Source organism: Rhamphochromis longiceps, linkage group LG22 (genome assembly GCF_057381845.1).
Source record: "Rhamphochromis longiceps isolate RC_006_pf linkage group LG22, R_longiceps_female_GT1.1, whole genome shotgun sequence".
NCBI classification, from domain to species: Eukaryota; Metazoa; Chordata; class Actinopteri; order Cichliformes; family Cichlidae; genus Rhamphochromis; species Rhamphochromis longiceps.
The window spans coordinates 33,439,491-33,455,697 of NC_140577.1; the positions used below are offsets into that span (position 1 = coordinate 33,439,491).

The 16,207-nt window shown below is 38.9% G+C and overlaps 2 protein-coding genes across 2 annotated transcripts; both read right to left on the reverse strand.

Annotated features, from left to right (window-relative positions):
- Positions 1-2,664: 2,664 nt before the first annotated feature.
- On the reverse strand, positions 2,665-7,050 carry sdhaf3 (succinate dehydrogenase complex assembly factor 3). Its single transcript, XM_085396780.1, has 2 exons — positions 6,758-7,050; positions 2,665-5,977 (listed from the first exon to the last, which is right to left on the reverse strand). Exons 1-2 carry the CDS (start codon positions 6,932-6,934, stop codon positions 5,783-5,785), a joined length of 372 nt encoding a protein of 123 aa, XP_085252906.1. The 5' UTR covers positions 6,935-7,050; the 3' UTR covers positions 2,665-5,782.
- A 6,390-nt stretch (positions 7,051-13,440) lies between these two features.
- Positions 13,441-16,163, reverse strand: rpa3 (replication protein A3). The gene is made up of 4 exons (XM_085395845.1): positions 16,006-16,163; positions 15,798-15,872; positions 13,696-13,807; positions 13,441-13,615 (listed from the first exon to the last, which is right to left on the reverse strand). Exons 1-4 carry the CDS (start codon positions 16,102-16,104, stop codon positions 13,533-13,535), a joined length of 369 nt encoding a protein of 122 aa, XP_085251971.1. The 5' UTR covers positions 16,105-16,163; the 3' UTR covers positions 13,441-13,532.
- Between the last annotated feature and the right edge of the window lie 44 nt (positions 16,164-16,207).

Genomic DNA, 16,207 nt, shown 5'->3' on the forward strand with positions numbered 1-16,207 from the left:
CAGGATCCCACATCCTTGATTTTTAGTTCACAAATACTTGTTGTAATGACTAACGACTCCTGACATGTTGGAGATGTTAGCTCTTTATACAGTAAAGTTACAGTGGGATACAAATAACATCAGGCTGATCCTGCCACGATTTGTCCCCCGGTTCAAATCACAGACAAACAGGATCCCACAGCTGTTTATGTTTTTAAACCCATTTTGCACAGAGAGGCATTTTTTGACAAATGTATTCATAGCAATGTTGAATATTATTCCACAGGAAAAAAACAACTACATGTAAAATAATCACACCGTGACACCTCTGCCTTTGTAAATGGAGGGACAGTAACTGTGTGTTTATATTTAAGTGTTTAAAAACTGAAGATAGTCAGATTAACAGTATTTTGTCTCTATCTGCCATTCTGCAATTCATCTCATGTAAACAATAACGTGGCCACAGCGTGACGTGAAAAAAGGAACATACCTTTGACATTGTGTGACAAACTCTGTATTCCTCGTCCACACGTAAACGCAAAAAACGGCGTTTTTAAAAAATCTCAGTTTTCGGTGATTTGAAACGCTGTTTACGTGGACGAAAGGTCCAAATGCATAGAAACAGCTGCATTTTCAAAAATACCCGTGTAGGTGCGGATATAGCGTAACAGAGTTAGTAGTTTATTTTATTACTACCTGTAATTTATTGCAGTTTACTTGTATTTGCTTAATTGTTTACTAAATGTTTGAGGTGTGAAATAAACCGCAATGAAGCAAAATATGTGTGTGTGTGGTTGGAGGATGTGCTTGTGCGTGCGCGTGCGGGGGGGCAACATTTTTCTTGTAAAACAAAGGGGGGCCTAGCAAAAAAAGTTTGGTAACCACTGACCTAGTATATCTTTTTAGATGCCATTTGTTACTTTTCAAATTCTATATTTATTAAGTTATGCTGGCTTGTTTGCACAACAAGGCTAAATAATTATATAAACGTTTCTCAATCTAAATATTGTACTTTGGTAGAATTAAAAAATAAGTGTAGTGGTAAATGGTAAATGGCCTGTATTTGTATAGCGCTTTACTTAGTCCCTAAGGACCCCAAAGTGCTTTACACTACATTCAGTCATTCACACACACATTCACACACTGGTGATGGCAGCTACATTGTAGCCACAGCTGCCCTGGGGCGCACTGACAGAGGCAAGTGCAGGTCTATGATGATTTTTAGTGCCACTATCATCTAGTTCTGATTGTGGTTCTGTTTTGGTTAAGTCCTAAATAGTCCTGATTTTGAACTGTTGTAGTCCTGTTTTAATTCCGGATCAGTTCTGGGTCTGGTTGAATCGGGGTTTAGTCCCTATGTCTTGATACAGCCTTGACTTTGTTCTGCCTTGCTGCTTAATTAAAAAACTAGTTTAAGGTGTCCTGCATATGTGATATATATTTTTTCCTATATGAAGTCATTCTTTTTTTAAACAAAGCTCAAAACACAGCCTAATAAATCTTTCAGTCATTTCAAAAGCATCCGCTTTAAGAGCCGTGCTTAGAGAGTGCTTTGTAGTGAATCAGAAGAGTCAGAAGCCATTGAGCGAGAGCCGGCTCCTCACTTAATTTCCTTTCGCTGCTCAGCTCTCAGTGGCTCAGCTATGCTCCAATCCCTCCATATTGTGGCCAATCACATGCGAGGATATAGGATAATATCAGTATGTGAAAAACAGAGAGGGTGAGAGACGCGACAGTCAGGTGGAGAGTGCGTCTGTCCTCTCAGTAAGTGAGTGAGACAGTAGACAGCAGTGAGGAGGGCTGTGCGAAAGCAAAAACACATGAATATGCCTGAGACCCGTAAATGAAGCAGCATCTGGCTGCAGTTTAAAGACTTTTTGTCTCTGTCCTGGTTTCGTCTCGACTTGGTCTCGGTCTTGGTCTCGGTTTAGGCGGTCTTCACTACAAGCCTACACTGTACTTATTTTCTATAATTCTGACCCATCCAGCAATGAGCTGGTTCGCTCCTCTAGATTCAGTCATTTCAACATTCTACTTGAAGAACAAGACACCCATGAGTAAAACTGGCAACTATACAAAAAACAAAAACACAAAGAGTCCTAGAACTCCACATTTTTTATTCTTTGGCAAATCAACTGCAGTACATACTCAAATGGATCCATCTTCCCCCATCATATATTACTTGGTCAGACATACAACAAAAGCCTCGTGGAAACATTTTCTGGAATATCTAATATTTAACTTAAATCAGTTTTCCATTATTATTATTAATCACTCCTGTTCTTCCTTCTTGGCTTGTTACCAATGTCATTATTGTTGTTGCTGGTTGTTATTATAATCCTTAACACAATCCAATATTTGAATTATTAATTTTTACTACAAACAGCTATGCTAAAAGAAAAGACGATGATAGTGGCAATGACAGCTTAACATTATTGCCATTTTTTTGTGTTGCTTACATATTCCATTTAGTGTTGTTGTATTATTATATATTGTCATATTGTGTCACACACACAATAGCTGATTAATTAGAATAAAGATTCTATTCAACACTGGACACAGGTAATCACAGAGGATTGATCCCTGTAAGAGAGGAGAAGCGTATTACTCCGCTGAATTTGAACAGGTAAGTCAGGAGGATATTTTTTTAAGGAGTAAACATGGCAGATTTTCTTACTTTTGAAATTTTAAGAGCAGTGATTCTGGAAGCATGCATCCAGGTGAATGTTTGGTGGAGAGGTGAAGTGAGAAGCCAAGATGTCCTATCCTTGTTCTTTTCAGAGTCCGGAGGATTCAGGAGGGCAGGTGTAGCTGAGATATAATGTACTGAGTGAGTCACAGTGAACTTTCTCAAACTTTACTATTTAAATAGAATTTTTTTAATACTAAGGGTCCACATGTCACTGTTGTTTCCAGTGGGACACTGCTGTTAAGCATGTTGCATGTGTGGGGGTTCCCAGCCAGATTGCATGGACTCCACACTGGTAAGGCACATTCTCTGTAGCTCCTTACATTTGGTGTATTTTACTTTACTAAGTATTAGTTCTTAAGGCTAAAGGTCCCCAAAGTGCTTTTGATTACTTTGAATGAGAAAAACAGCATTCAAAACTGCCATCATTGTATCATGGACAACCCCTCCCACCCCATGCATGCCTCCATGATGGACTATCAGAGCAAACGCAGCAAAAGACTCATTGCCCCGAAATGCAGAACTGACCACCACAGGAAATCCTTCGTACGGGTGGCATTAAGACTGTACAGCTCTTCCTCACTCTGTAGCGGATTTTCCTGAGGATTAATACCAAAGTTATTCTGTTCCCATAACTATTTATTTTTCAGGATATAGTCATATAGTTACTTCGTTAGAGTTATTTGATATTATATTTTGCACTATCCTACGGTATATTACTGTATACTACTAATATATTCTTATTGTATATATTGTATATCTTATTCCTCTGTCTCTCTTGCTGCATTCAGCACGTGTATGATAAAAGAATTTCCCTTGGGATAAATAAAGTTCTTATGTTATCTTATGAAGAGAGGCCTACTGCTGTGTGTGTCGGCTGATTTTGCTGCTGCATTTTGTCTTTTAGGTATGTGTAAAGATCCGAGTCACATATAGATTTTGTTTTATGTGTATAACGAGTTCGTTCTACGGCTGCATGATAAATAGTATTTAACATTTAGAGAAAGTTCTCATAGCCATCTCCCAGGCGTAATATTATGTAGAGCTTCTTTCAATACTACTGACATTTATTTAGACTCTTCTTGTCTTCAATTGATCTTTCTGAATTAGCAATTACTTCTTCTAAACCAAATGTGTCAAACTCAAGGCCTGCAGGCCACATACATTTATATCCGACCTAAAGTGTGTAACTGAGTTTGACACACCTGCCCCAAACCATCACTGTGTCCTTTAGACTCCATTCCTGCAAGACTGCACAAAGAAGTCCTGCCATTAACAAATGTTTCAATCTTAAATATGATCAACCTATCTTTATTAATAGGCTATGTACCACAGGTCTTCAAGCTGGCAGCAGTTAAAGCATTACTTAAAAGGCCATCAGTTAACCATTAGCTAATTATAGGCCAATCTCCAACCTTCCTTTCATATCAAACATCCTTGAAAGAGTAGTTGTCAAACAGCTAACAGATCATCTGCAGAGGTTTATTTGAAGAGTTTCAGTCAGGTTTCAGAGCTCATCACAGCACAGAAACAGCTTTAGTGAAGGTTACAAATGATCTTCTTATGGCCTCTGACAGTGGACTCATCTCTGTGCTTGTCCTGCTAGACCTCAGTGCAGCGTTCGATACTGTCGACCATAATATCCTATTAGAGCGATTAGAACATGCTGTAGGTATTACAGGTACTGCACTGCAGTGGTTTGTATCATATCTATCTAATAGATTTGTTCATGTAAATGGAGTCTTCTTCACACACTAATGTTAATTATAGAGTTCCACAGGGTTCAGTGCTAGGACCAATTCTGTTTACATAATAAATGTTTTCCTTAGGCAGCATCATCAGAAGCCATAGAATTACATTTCGTGCTATGCAGGTGACACCTAACTTTATCTATTCATGAAGCCAGATAAAATACACCAATTAGTTAAAATGCAGGAAAGACCTGGATGGCCTCTAATTTTTTGCTTCAAAATTCAGATAAAACTGAGGTTATTGTACTCTGCCATAAAAATGTTACAAATATAACATCTAACCAGATGCTTACTCTGAATGGCATTGGCTTGGCTTCCAGTAACGCTGTGAGGAAACTTGGAGTAAAAACTCATCTCACAGCCCATTGTTCGCCAGTGGTGATAGTTTCAGTAATTGTGCAAAGGTATGTTTTATAAAGCTGTGGAAACCTGCAGCCAGCTGAGACTAAAGAATTCACTTGGATAAGTGAGGAAACATTTCTCCCACTGAAAACATCCAGATGAACAGAATCAACTTTTTGGGATTAAAAAGTACGCTTGTCTTGACTGCTTGGCTGTCTCAGTCCACATCCTTGGGTTGCTTTTTCTGTGCTGTGTCACAGATGTTCAAAATATTTAAGAGATAAACAAGAAAACTGCTTAGTTTCTATTAGAGCTACCAATTTAGATAAACACAAACCTAGTGCAACTAAATTAATAGTGCTACAGCAAATGTAGTAATATTTACATAGCATTTTTCTAGTCTTACTAAGCACTCAAAGAATTCGATCCTACAAGCCACATTTTCATATTCACACAAATAGACTTTAATACATCACTTTACTCTATGCCTTTTAGCACTTGTGAAAAATCTAACATTCACACTCACGACTCTGATGAACTGGGAAGAATTTAGGATTCAGTACTTTGCCCAAGGACAATTGAGGACCAAAACACTGACCCCCCCAATGAGTAGATGACCCTACTCTAAACATGCTGGAGCACATTTACGTGGCAGACATTAAGAGCTGTCTAGAGATTTTAAAGGGCAGAAAATGCTGAAGAAATGCAGGGCAAAATGCAAACGGTCACTGGACAGCTGTACTGTGATACGGCTGGATGTGGAGTGACCATTATGCTTACATTACTAGCGTGCTAATGTACTTCAGGAGGAGCATGACATCACTTTTATTTGCACCAAAAAAGGGTCACACAAAGCAACACAGAATTAGTACACAGCATTTTAACGTAATCAAATATTCTTAAAAGACTCCTTAGAGCACCACCCTTTACCTAAAGCACTCACGAGTTTAAATTCATCATAGTCATATGTTGTTTGTTTTTGTCTTCTTTCTGTCCAAGCACTGCTCTCTGGCCTGCAGCTTCACTTCCTGTCCTCTTGTATGTCAAACTGTCTTTTGGATTTGGTGGATTCCACCATGAGTTCATACAGTTGGCTGATCTGTTCATCCTGGAAATCATTGAGCTTTTTCTGTGACAAGTGGTCTCCAAACTTTACTGAGTTGTATCTTTCCCCAGCTGACTCCAGAACCTGAGTCTGCAGAGTGTTCTTGTAGTTCTGCAAGGGAGATTGGGGATGAAGGAAACAAACATCAGGTTTGAGCATTTAGCATCTGCTCTCCCACACACTTATTAAACATTGTGGCTGCTAGATTTCATTTATTGCCATGAAATGAAATATATGCATTAACATGAATGGAAAAAATCTTTATTGGGAATAATTATATTCAAATGATCTGAAATCCTGTCTTCCTTTTTGAATCAGTGAGAAACGTTTCATATATTTTTTATTGTTTCTTTGGATTAGGGCCTAATTTAAATCACACTAAATAACTACTAATCATCAAATCATTGCTAAAACAGCATCCAGTGGTGTAGGAAAATGAGGAAAAGCAGTAATATTAGTCAAATGACATGTATTTAAATGTTCTTGAGCAGTAACGGATATTCATGATGCACTTTTTGCTATGCTTGAGATCCTTGAGCTCAAGGTCACAGGTCATAAGTCACCAGAGGTCGAGAGGAGATCACCCAGAGTAAGTGAAATAGTTATAGCACCTTCTGGTAACTTTTTTTTTTTTTTAATACACGTAGAATACTGTGAGAAGACAAATTATTTCATATTTTGTCATTTTCTGTCTCTATTTTCAACAATGCGTTAACATAAGGATGATAATTTATTCTATTTGCAAATATAACCAAATGTCTATTGGACTATGAAGTAAAATGGTGAAAATCTGCAGATAAAGAAGACAGTCGGCACCTGTACCGTAATATCTGAAATATAGTGCAACAAAAGTCTAGCCGCGGCTGGCTTGACCGCCGTGACCCGCCTTACCTCCCACTCTGTCATGAAGCTCTTGACCTCCTTGGGTCCTGCACTCTTATGTCTTCTAAACTCGTCCTTCACATATTGGTCACCAAGGGCTCGGAGCTCTATGGGCAGGAAGCGGTGCAGGACCAAAATTCTCTTGTAAAGTGAACGGACTCTGGAGACGTGAGCGCACACCGCCATCAAGTGCACAGAAACCGTATCTAACACGGCAGGATTAAAGAAATAAAGGAAAACGGCGACAGACAGGACACAGTACCAGACCACAACATTCCCAAGTACAATTACTCAACTGAAGTCCGGAAATTGGTCTTCTTCGTTTAGTCAACAAAGTAGATGACTGGCGCATTTTCGCCCCCTCCTGGGTGCAGTAGACTATTTCAGCCGAAAAACCTTTTTATTGGAAAGTATTTTCATCTCTTAACTTTTAAAAATTACTTCATCAAAATGAAAACTTCATGTTTGATTATGAACGAGAGAAGCAAGCAAGATCAGCAGCCAGTGTGGCTGATTCTTTGTTGCATCATGAAAAGTCTGCTATGAGAAAACTCTTATCATCTTTCTGTAATTTGATGATTTTTTTGTTTGTTTGTGTGCGTTTCTTTATAGGCAGTCCAAATAGACATTATTCATTCTCATTTGATCAAGTCCCAGAAACTACTTTCTTGTTGTTATTTCAGTTTTGGGCATTTAAGCTTTTATGTCTACAAACATCTATGACATGTAGTTTAGGTCCCATCTTCAATTTACAAAATATGTCTCTCTTTGAATTCCTGGCTAGAGATACAAAAGACATGATCATTTTTCAGTTTCCTCCAAATGACTCTCATTAAAATCACTGTAGTCACTGTTTAGCTTTTCTATCAGCCTCTTCAATCCACTGCAGTTCTTGATAGAGATTAAAAAAAAAAAAAAGTTGAATATCAGTTGACAGCTGGATTTGAAGGAACTTAGCCTCAAAGACCTGGAAATTCATTTGATTGCGATACATTTAGAGGAGTTAGAGTTTTCACTGAGTAAATATCATCAGATTGTCCTCAGTGTCTCTATTATCAAACCAAAGGCTTTAGAAAGGTAAAAATCTTCCTCACAACTGTAAATCTCTCATATAACTGAAATTTGGGGGCACACATACTCTACTGCTAAGTTTTTATTGAAAATTATGCACTTTAATGTCTCATTGCACTCTGAAATGAAAAGCATAAGCAATAAGCAATTTGAGTTCAAAAAAGAAGTAATGTAATTTATAGACCAAAATATATTCTGAACTTTTGACTCATCAAAGTAGCCACTTCTTGCAGATATAACAACTGAACACACACGTGGCATTATTTCTACAATAGAAATCAAATATTCTTTAGAAAGTTCTTCCCAAATCTGTTGCAAAGTTCCCATAAATGTGGACCTTGTAGTTTGCTTTGCTTTCACTCTGAAACTGTAAATAAAAGTCGCCACTTTCAGGGATTTAAATAAAGCTGTCAGACCAGAATATGGATCACAAGTCCCCAAAATTCATAGTTTCTCTTCATATCTTAATTTTTCCTCCATGGATAGATGAAAAGAACATTACTTTAGGGTAGGGTAGTGCGTCGGGTATGTGTCTGAAACCTATGAATAATTATATAATGCACACTAGTATTCTGAGTCTTTAATTGAGCAAATCAGACTTAGCCCTTAGCGAATACACAATACTAGGAATAACATGATTTATGGGTTTGAAGTTCAACTAAATAAAAAAAAACCATAATTTGCAGTTACGTAATATTCTGAAGATGTCACTTGGATGAGTGACGAAATGTTTCTCCCACTGAAAACGTCCAGATGAACAGAATCAACCTTTGGGATTTACTGGATGATCGATCATGCATCAAGACATTAAGACTTTTACATTTGCTTGATACAAATTGAATGCAACTTAATCATTTTACATTTTATTAACTTTGAACTCAAGAGACTTCTAGTACAACACTTAATCAATATGAACACTGTAAGTATGATTTAAAAAATTAGTAAAAACACTTCTTATGATGCAGTTAAATCAGCCCAGTTTTGGACCATGTATAGCACCACTATTTTATCTAATTAAAATCTTCTATTTATATGTTACACAATTTAAAACAGCAATAACCTTAAACCAAGAGTCATATTTAATTATTTTGAAACTAAGTTTAAGTTTCCCATAACTCTGTATTTGATACGATCAATATAAAAAGTATTTATTGTTAAGTTACAAGTAAAGTCTCAAACAACACATTTACTGCGACACATCTCATGTCAACAACCCCTCCCTCCCAACTTTAATAGCACACTGTCATACTCATCCAGTACACTTTATACACTCACACTCACCAACAGACCCACTCAAGATATCACTTTCAACAATGAGTGACGTGGGGGGGGGGGGGGGGGGGGGGGGGGGGTGTCTTCCTGCATCCCTGTTTCATACACCCTGCCCGGGACGAAGGTCCACTGGTGGTTTGGGTGCTGCTGGACGCTGGCTGGTTATTTGAGCACCTAGTGCCCTGTTCTCAGGTTGTGCCAGGGCGGCTGGCTCTGGTCGGCTCCTTGTTATCTCTCTCACACAATTTGGCCGTGGGTGCCCTCCCTCATTTTCCTGCTGGGATTAGATGTGCAGTTGTTGCTGAGATGTACTGTTATGTTTTCAGTAGTCCTGGGGGCTGCGGATGACCCGGATCTCCTGGATCTGTCTGCCTCTGGCTCCTGGGGAGCATTATTGCAGCTTCCCATGATCATTTCCAGAAAAGGAAAAAACAAAAAACAAGGAAAAAAGAATGACAATCAAGCTGCATTAATACACTGTTGCCAAAACAATATTGCAAATTTAATACAAACAAACAATAATTCCATCCATCCATTTTCTTCCACTTATCTGTAGCCAGGTCACAAGGAGAGCAGCCTAAGCAAAGAATCCAGACCCCCTGTCCCCAGCCACCTGCTCCACTTTACCCAGGGGAACTCCAGTTTGTCCTGGGTCTCTGGGGCCTCCTCCCGGTGGAACATGCCTGGAAAACCTCACCTGGGAGGTGCCCACCCCAACTGGCTCTTTTTGACGTGGACGTGCAGCAGCTCTACTCTGAGCCAGCCAGAAGCCACCCACCCCCAGGTGAAGGAACATTTCTGCTGCTTGTATCCGCAGTCTTGTTCTTTCGATCACTACCCAAAGCATATGCCCATAGGTCTGGGTAGGGACGTAGATTAACAGGTATGGAGGTGCAAAACATTGTCCATTCTGACTCAATGTCCTAAGCCTCCCTCACTCCCTCCCTGTTGAACTTCTTTCGGAGGTGGGAGTTGAAGATTTCCTGAACTGGGGCCTCTGCTAGGCATTCCCAGCACCCTCACAATACATTTGGGTGTGCCATGTCTGTCCAGCATCCTCCCCCCCCACCTGACCCAAAAGCGTGTGAACAGAAAGCAGCTGCCAGTTTTAAACAAAAACATTAATAACACAACAGCAGCAGTGATGATGACTCTGGCAGTTTAACATGGAGCTGGAGTCTGTTTACACGCAGCAAAGAGGAGGAGCCGTTGCAGAGATGTGAGCTCAGGCTGAGTGGAAGAAAAACGTGTTTCTAGCATTCTTCCTGTGATCACCATTTAAACCTTTCAACCACATTTTAACCAATTTTCACTTGATTGTCAAAACTACAAAAATCTGAATCGCTGTCCAAATACTTACAGGTTTGAGTTTGGGTGTCATACTTGACAGTACTCTCTCATTTCAGTCTCACATCAATTACATAACCCTTTCTGCATACTATCACTTACGTAACATTAACCGACTTCGTCCCTTCCTTACTCCCCATGCTGCTGCCATCCTCATCCATAGTCTTATTACTTCCCAGATCGATTATTGCAACTCCCTCTTATTTGGTCTCCCCAGTAAGTCCCTCCATAAAATTCAACTTCTTCAGAATTCTGCAGCTCGGGTCATAACTCGTACTCCCTTAAGAGACCATATTATCCCATTTCTTCAATAGCTTCACTGGTTGCCCATAGAAGCCAGGATAAACTTTAAAATCTTACATCTCATATGTAAGTGCATCCATAACCTTACCCCTCATCTCTGTGATCTGCTTCATATCACCACTGTTTCCTGCTCTCACAGATCTTCGTCTGTCACTCATCTTGTTGTTCCTTCTGCTCGTGTCATCACTGTGGGGAACAGAGCTTTCTGTCACTCTGCTCCTCGGCTCTGAAACTCACTTCCTTCAGTCTTAAGAAATATATATTTATATATATAAATATATACCCTGAAGCTCCCAGGTCTCTGGTACAGGACCTGAGCTTGAAGGATTGACCGCCCACAGGGGTGAGCGGGGATATATATATATATATATATATATATATATATATATATATATATATATATATATATATATATATATATATATATATATATGTACACTCTTATATAAATATAGATAGAAATATAGATTTCCTTTTTAAGTCACAGCTCAAAACCTACCTGTTTAAACTGGCCTACTTGCTTTAATACTGATCTTACTTGCTGTCAAATCGGGGCTGATGGCGCGATATGGCAGCCTCGCTTCTGTCAGTCTGCCCCAGGGCAGCTGTGGCTACGACTGTGGTTTGCCTTCACCAGTGTGTGAATGTGAGTGAATGAATAGTGGAATTGTAAAGCGCTTTGAGGGCCTCGAAAAGCACTATAAATGCAATCCATTATTATTAGAACTGTTCAGAGAACAGTTGTTCTGGAACCAAACAACCAATATGTGTTCATATTACAGGTCTTCACTTTAGCTTCTATGCTCCCATCATTTGTTGCACCCAAAAAATATTTTTCAACATAACAGAACCCGTTATTTTTAGGTACTTTTGGCCCATGCCTCTGTAACACTTCTCTGTTCAGGGTAAATTCTCTGATTATACTGTCCTCTGCTGCCAAGTACGCTCATAACAGAAGTGTTTACTGTTTTTGGCTGCTGTTGGGGGGGTGGGTGGGGGGAGTGTAGAAAGAAGGCAAAAAAATATTTTATTTATCCTAGCCTAGCTTTGGAAATTTGTTACAACAGTAATTTTAGTAATAAGGAATGTAGAGCAATACAGAACTTTGCTAAAACTGAGACTAAATGTATCGCAGCAGCAAAACATTTAAAATGGCTATTCCACTCCTTTCCAATACAATTACCTCGACGCAATTTCTTTTCCTGTTAGCAACTGGGTTTGTTAAACCCAGGGGTCGGCAACCTGCGGCTCCTTAGTCCTTATACTGCGGTTCCGCGTGGTTTGGGAAAATAAATTAGAAGTAATTGGCTGTATTTTATTTATGTTAGTTCTGTTTTTTTAACTTGTAGTTCTAAACTGGAAGATTATTGTGATATTGAAATATAAAAATAAAATTATATTCTATTATTTTTTTCATCGCTCAAAATAAGCGTCACACTCGCGGAAGCCGGTGTATCCGCCGAAACGGCGTGCCTTTATCGAGACTTTCAACCCCAGGTAGGCCAGTTATGGATCTTCGGATCCACATCATGTCAGCAGCTGTTCTTCACCGTGAACTATGTTAAAAACAAACACGCTCACGCCTCACAGATGACAGCTTACAGTCCTGCGTAAAGATGAAGTGACTTCGTACAGCCCCGATTTGCAGACGCTGTGCGCAGAGGTTCAGGAGCAGAAGTCTCATTGTAAACATATCACGGCAGGCCCGACGATGTTTCCATGAACACGCTTTTCAGCATCTCTTTATTGACCACTTTTCACACACGGTTGCTGTACGCATACAGCCGGCTGTAGCTTTTCAGCTCACAGCCCGACACACACCAACACAACAGCAGAGAGAGCACAGACGTTAAGGCGACGAGGCGTGATTGCGGGTGCAGCTCAGGTGCGTCGCCTCCCCTGCAGCGGCGCTGCAGACCACGCCCCGCCACACACATTAACCAGGTAAAATACATTTTTAGGCAGAATGTTTTTTTCTTCAATTATTTTTTAAAAGTCAGGTCAAGGCTCCAAAAGCCGATATAAGGGTGGCGGCTCACAACAGTTTTTGTTTGCTGGATCATTTTAGTTCAGCTTTCCTTTTGTTATATTTCTTTCAGTTCAAAATGTGTTAATTACATAAATAAAATGTCATTTTCTCTGTAGCACTTCATGGATTTCATAAGCAGCACACCTTAGTTGTTCACACAAAGCATAAATGTAAAAAACAATATATACAGTGTTATCTTCATTTTAGATGTCAAAAAGTATTTGCGGCTCCCAGTGTTTTCTTTTGCGTGGAAACTGGCTCCAAATGGCTCTTTGGGTGTTAAAGGTTGCTGACCCCTGGTTAAGCCATTCAGCTTCTATATTTTGTCTCTACATTTAACCTTTTTATGACTCTTAGTTCTTGTGCTGCCAAGAAAATGTATTACAAATGAATTATGAAGTGTAACGCATTCTACTCTCCGATTGGTTTGAAAGCTCAGCTAAACATAATGTGAAACTAGCTGAAACTGACAAGAGTAAAATTAGCCAGCTGAACACTTCCCATTCAAGTGTCAGTGCTGTAAATTCCAGTCTGTGCCACTGTGGACATGAAATTCTGCTGTTGCTGTCACTCTATTGTGTCTTTTAAATTTGTTTATATTTGAGTACATAAAGTATTACCCACTTATTTTACAGTTTATCATAAAAAAAGAACCTTCAGTGACATGTGATTAACAAAGGTTTTCATTTTAATGCAAATATTTTGTACCACACTATTCTCTCCAACATGTAAAATGAGACACAAAAACAATGAAGCCAATCTTCATCCACTTGCAGCCACTTCAAACGGGTAGTACTGAGGAAAGTCGTGAATGACCTTCAGGGCTTCATTATACAGCTCCAAATCTGTGGGATAAGCAGACACAGCACACTCTGAGTCACAGATCAGGAACAAAACTTTACTCAATCAGTCTAGAGAGACGTACCAAAGGGAATGCCTTTGTCCTCTCGTAGGATGTTGTATGTGGTGGTGGTTATTACTCCTTTGCTGGACACCATACCAATGACCTCCACAATGCCACTCAGCTCTTCTTCAAGCTAAGAAAAGAACCAAATAGTTATTGAAAGTTTCTGAATGAAATTTTAAACCAGCCATTTTGCCAACACTCCACCTTCATTTTGCATTAATATTTTAATCCCCCCTGTGTTTATTGAAAGTCAACAATCTCTGCTCAAGACTTTCAATTCAGTTAAATTTATTTATATTTTAATATACTTTTAAAACAATATAGATGTAGGCAGATTAATATAATAAAGCAAAGCTACATCTTTAGCAATCAAGGCTTGGTCTGTACTCATTTGTCCAGTAATCCTTAATCCTCTTAATCCTTAATGCTCTAATTGAATTTCATTCTTGCCTGAAATAGGACATACTTCTTTCCCCTGCTAGAGTAGGTTTCTTAACAGAAAACTCATTGTTGCAGCCATGGGCAGCCCACACTGACCCCTGTAGACTGTTTTTTGTTTTAGTCTCCTTGACTCCACTGTTCTCTTATTAGTTAGCTAACATAAACTAATGTGAGTCTATCAACTGCAACCAACTACGGGTGGGCGGATATATCGAATATGCTTGATGTATCTTAACTGATTTGTTTGTTTGTTTCAATTTTTATATGTTATAAGCACAAAAGAGCACCCTTTTTAATTTCAGTTCTTTTATTTTGTCTCGTGAATTCTTGCTTTTTTTTATTGATATGCTCTTTGTTAAATGCAGTGTTGGGCAAGTTACTTTGCAAAGGTAATTAGTAATAGTTACTTCTTTAAAAAAGTAAGTGAATTAGTAACTCAGTTACTATATTCTAAAAGTAACTAATTACTTGGTAAAGTAACTATAGCATTACTTTTAAAAAAAAAAGTTTAACCCTGTGGGGTCCAGGGTATAATTGGCTGTTTCTGACTACTTTTCATTTACCTCTAAATTTCACCTTTAAAAACTGTTTATCTTGGCTTGTTTGGTATCATTCTTTTCAGCACAACCTCACATGTCTGAATTTACAGTTAGTTTTTCCATTTTGGCATTCTGTATTAGCACAATAATCTAAAAATCAGACTTAAAAACATAAAATCCGAGTAGAAGAGTTACGTTTTTTTACTGTTTAACAAATCATTTTCATAACTTGAAATGCAAACAGAAATTGTACATTTTAAAAACCTATGCACAGTTTTTGCAAACAACAAAGTTAAATGCAGCTATTTACCTAAAAATGCAGCCAATGCATTTTTCTAACAACCATTTCAAACTATTCAGAACAATCAGGTATTCTGCATCAAATAAGATGGGACATAAATTATTGGTGCTTCTTCAAAATATAATTTCTGTCCACTATAAGATAAAGGCCCATATGGAAAAGAAATAGTAAAAACTTATGATTTACTCATGAAAGTGGCCACTTTCTCATTACTTTCATATATTGTTTTAGTAAGTATCCAAAACATACAAGTTTCATTATATAATTTTTCAAGGGATCTTATATCTGTTTTCACTCTTGTATGCTTTTCATACAAGTTTCACACAAGACAGATACAAACTTTATAAGATTTATATATATTTTTTCTATATGGGCAAGCTTGCAGGTATCAGGCTTGTGATGTTCCCCACGCTCTTATTCCCATCACTGATTAAATGTGTAGTGTTGACCACGGAAAGAAACATACTGTGACTAACTACATAACTATGACAGAATAAAGTTATGAGTGCTGTATTTGGGAGGAAATCTATCTAGGAATTGATCATTAACACTGAAATCTCCCCTCATAATTACAGTCACAGCTGTATAGTTGAGCTTATCCGACACGTCGTTCAGAATACTGCAGCGACTCCCTGTGCGGGCAGGCATAAATAGAAGTGACTGTGTGATGACGATGCGGCGGCGAGCGAAGCTCCTACGCGGAGAATATGACCAACAACAACGGTACAAGCAAACAAGAGTGGTCCACAGACCAGTTGTACCACATACTTCGTACCACCAGCACCGCTCACCCTGAAACGTGTAGGCAAACTGATGCCATAAATTATGGCAGTACTCACAGGTTCGTTCAATTCTACCGTAGCGCTCTTTCCTTCTCCATCAGACACACTGAACGTTTTTCCTGTTGGGTGAACCTGGTCAAGAAAAGCAAAACTAATACTTTATGTCCTTGCTGTTAACAGAGTGGGCCAGTGCATATATGCAGGTGTAGGTTAATCCATATTTATAATTGTTAAAAATAGTTTAACTAGCACCAGCCAAACCCACCTTTTCAACGCGCCCAACGAAGCAGACACCTCTGCCAATGTGCTGTGACAGCATAGAGCAGTTTATTCTTGGTTTAGAAGCGTCCAGTAGACTTGCCATCTTTACAGTTAGCTTCTTTCACGTTCCTGGACCTTCGACAGCGCAACACAGCGCGGGAAACGCGTAGTCCTGACCTTTAGTACAAAGGCGCAGCTCAGGCGGG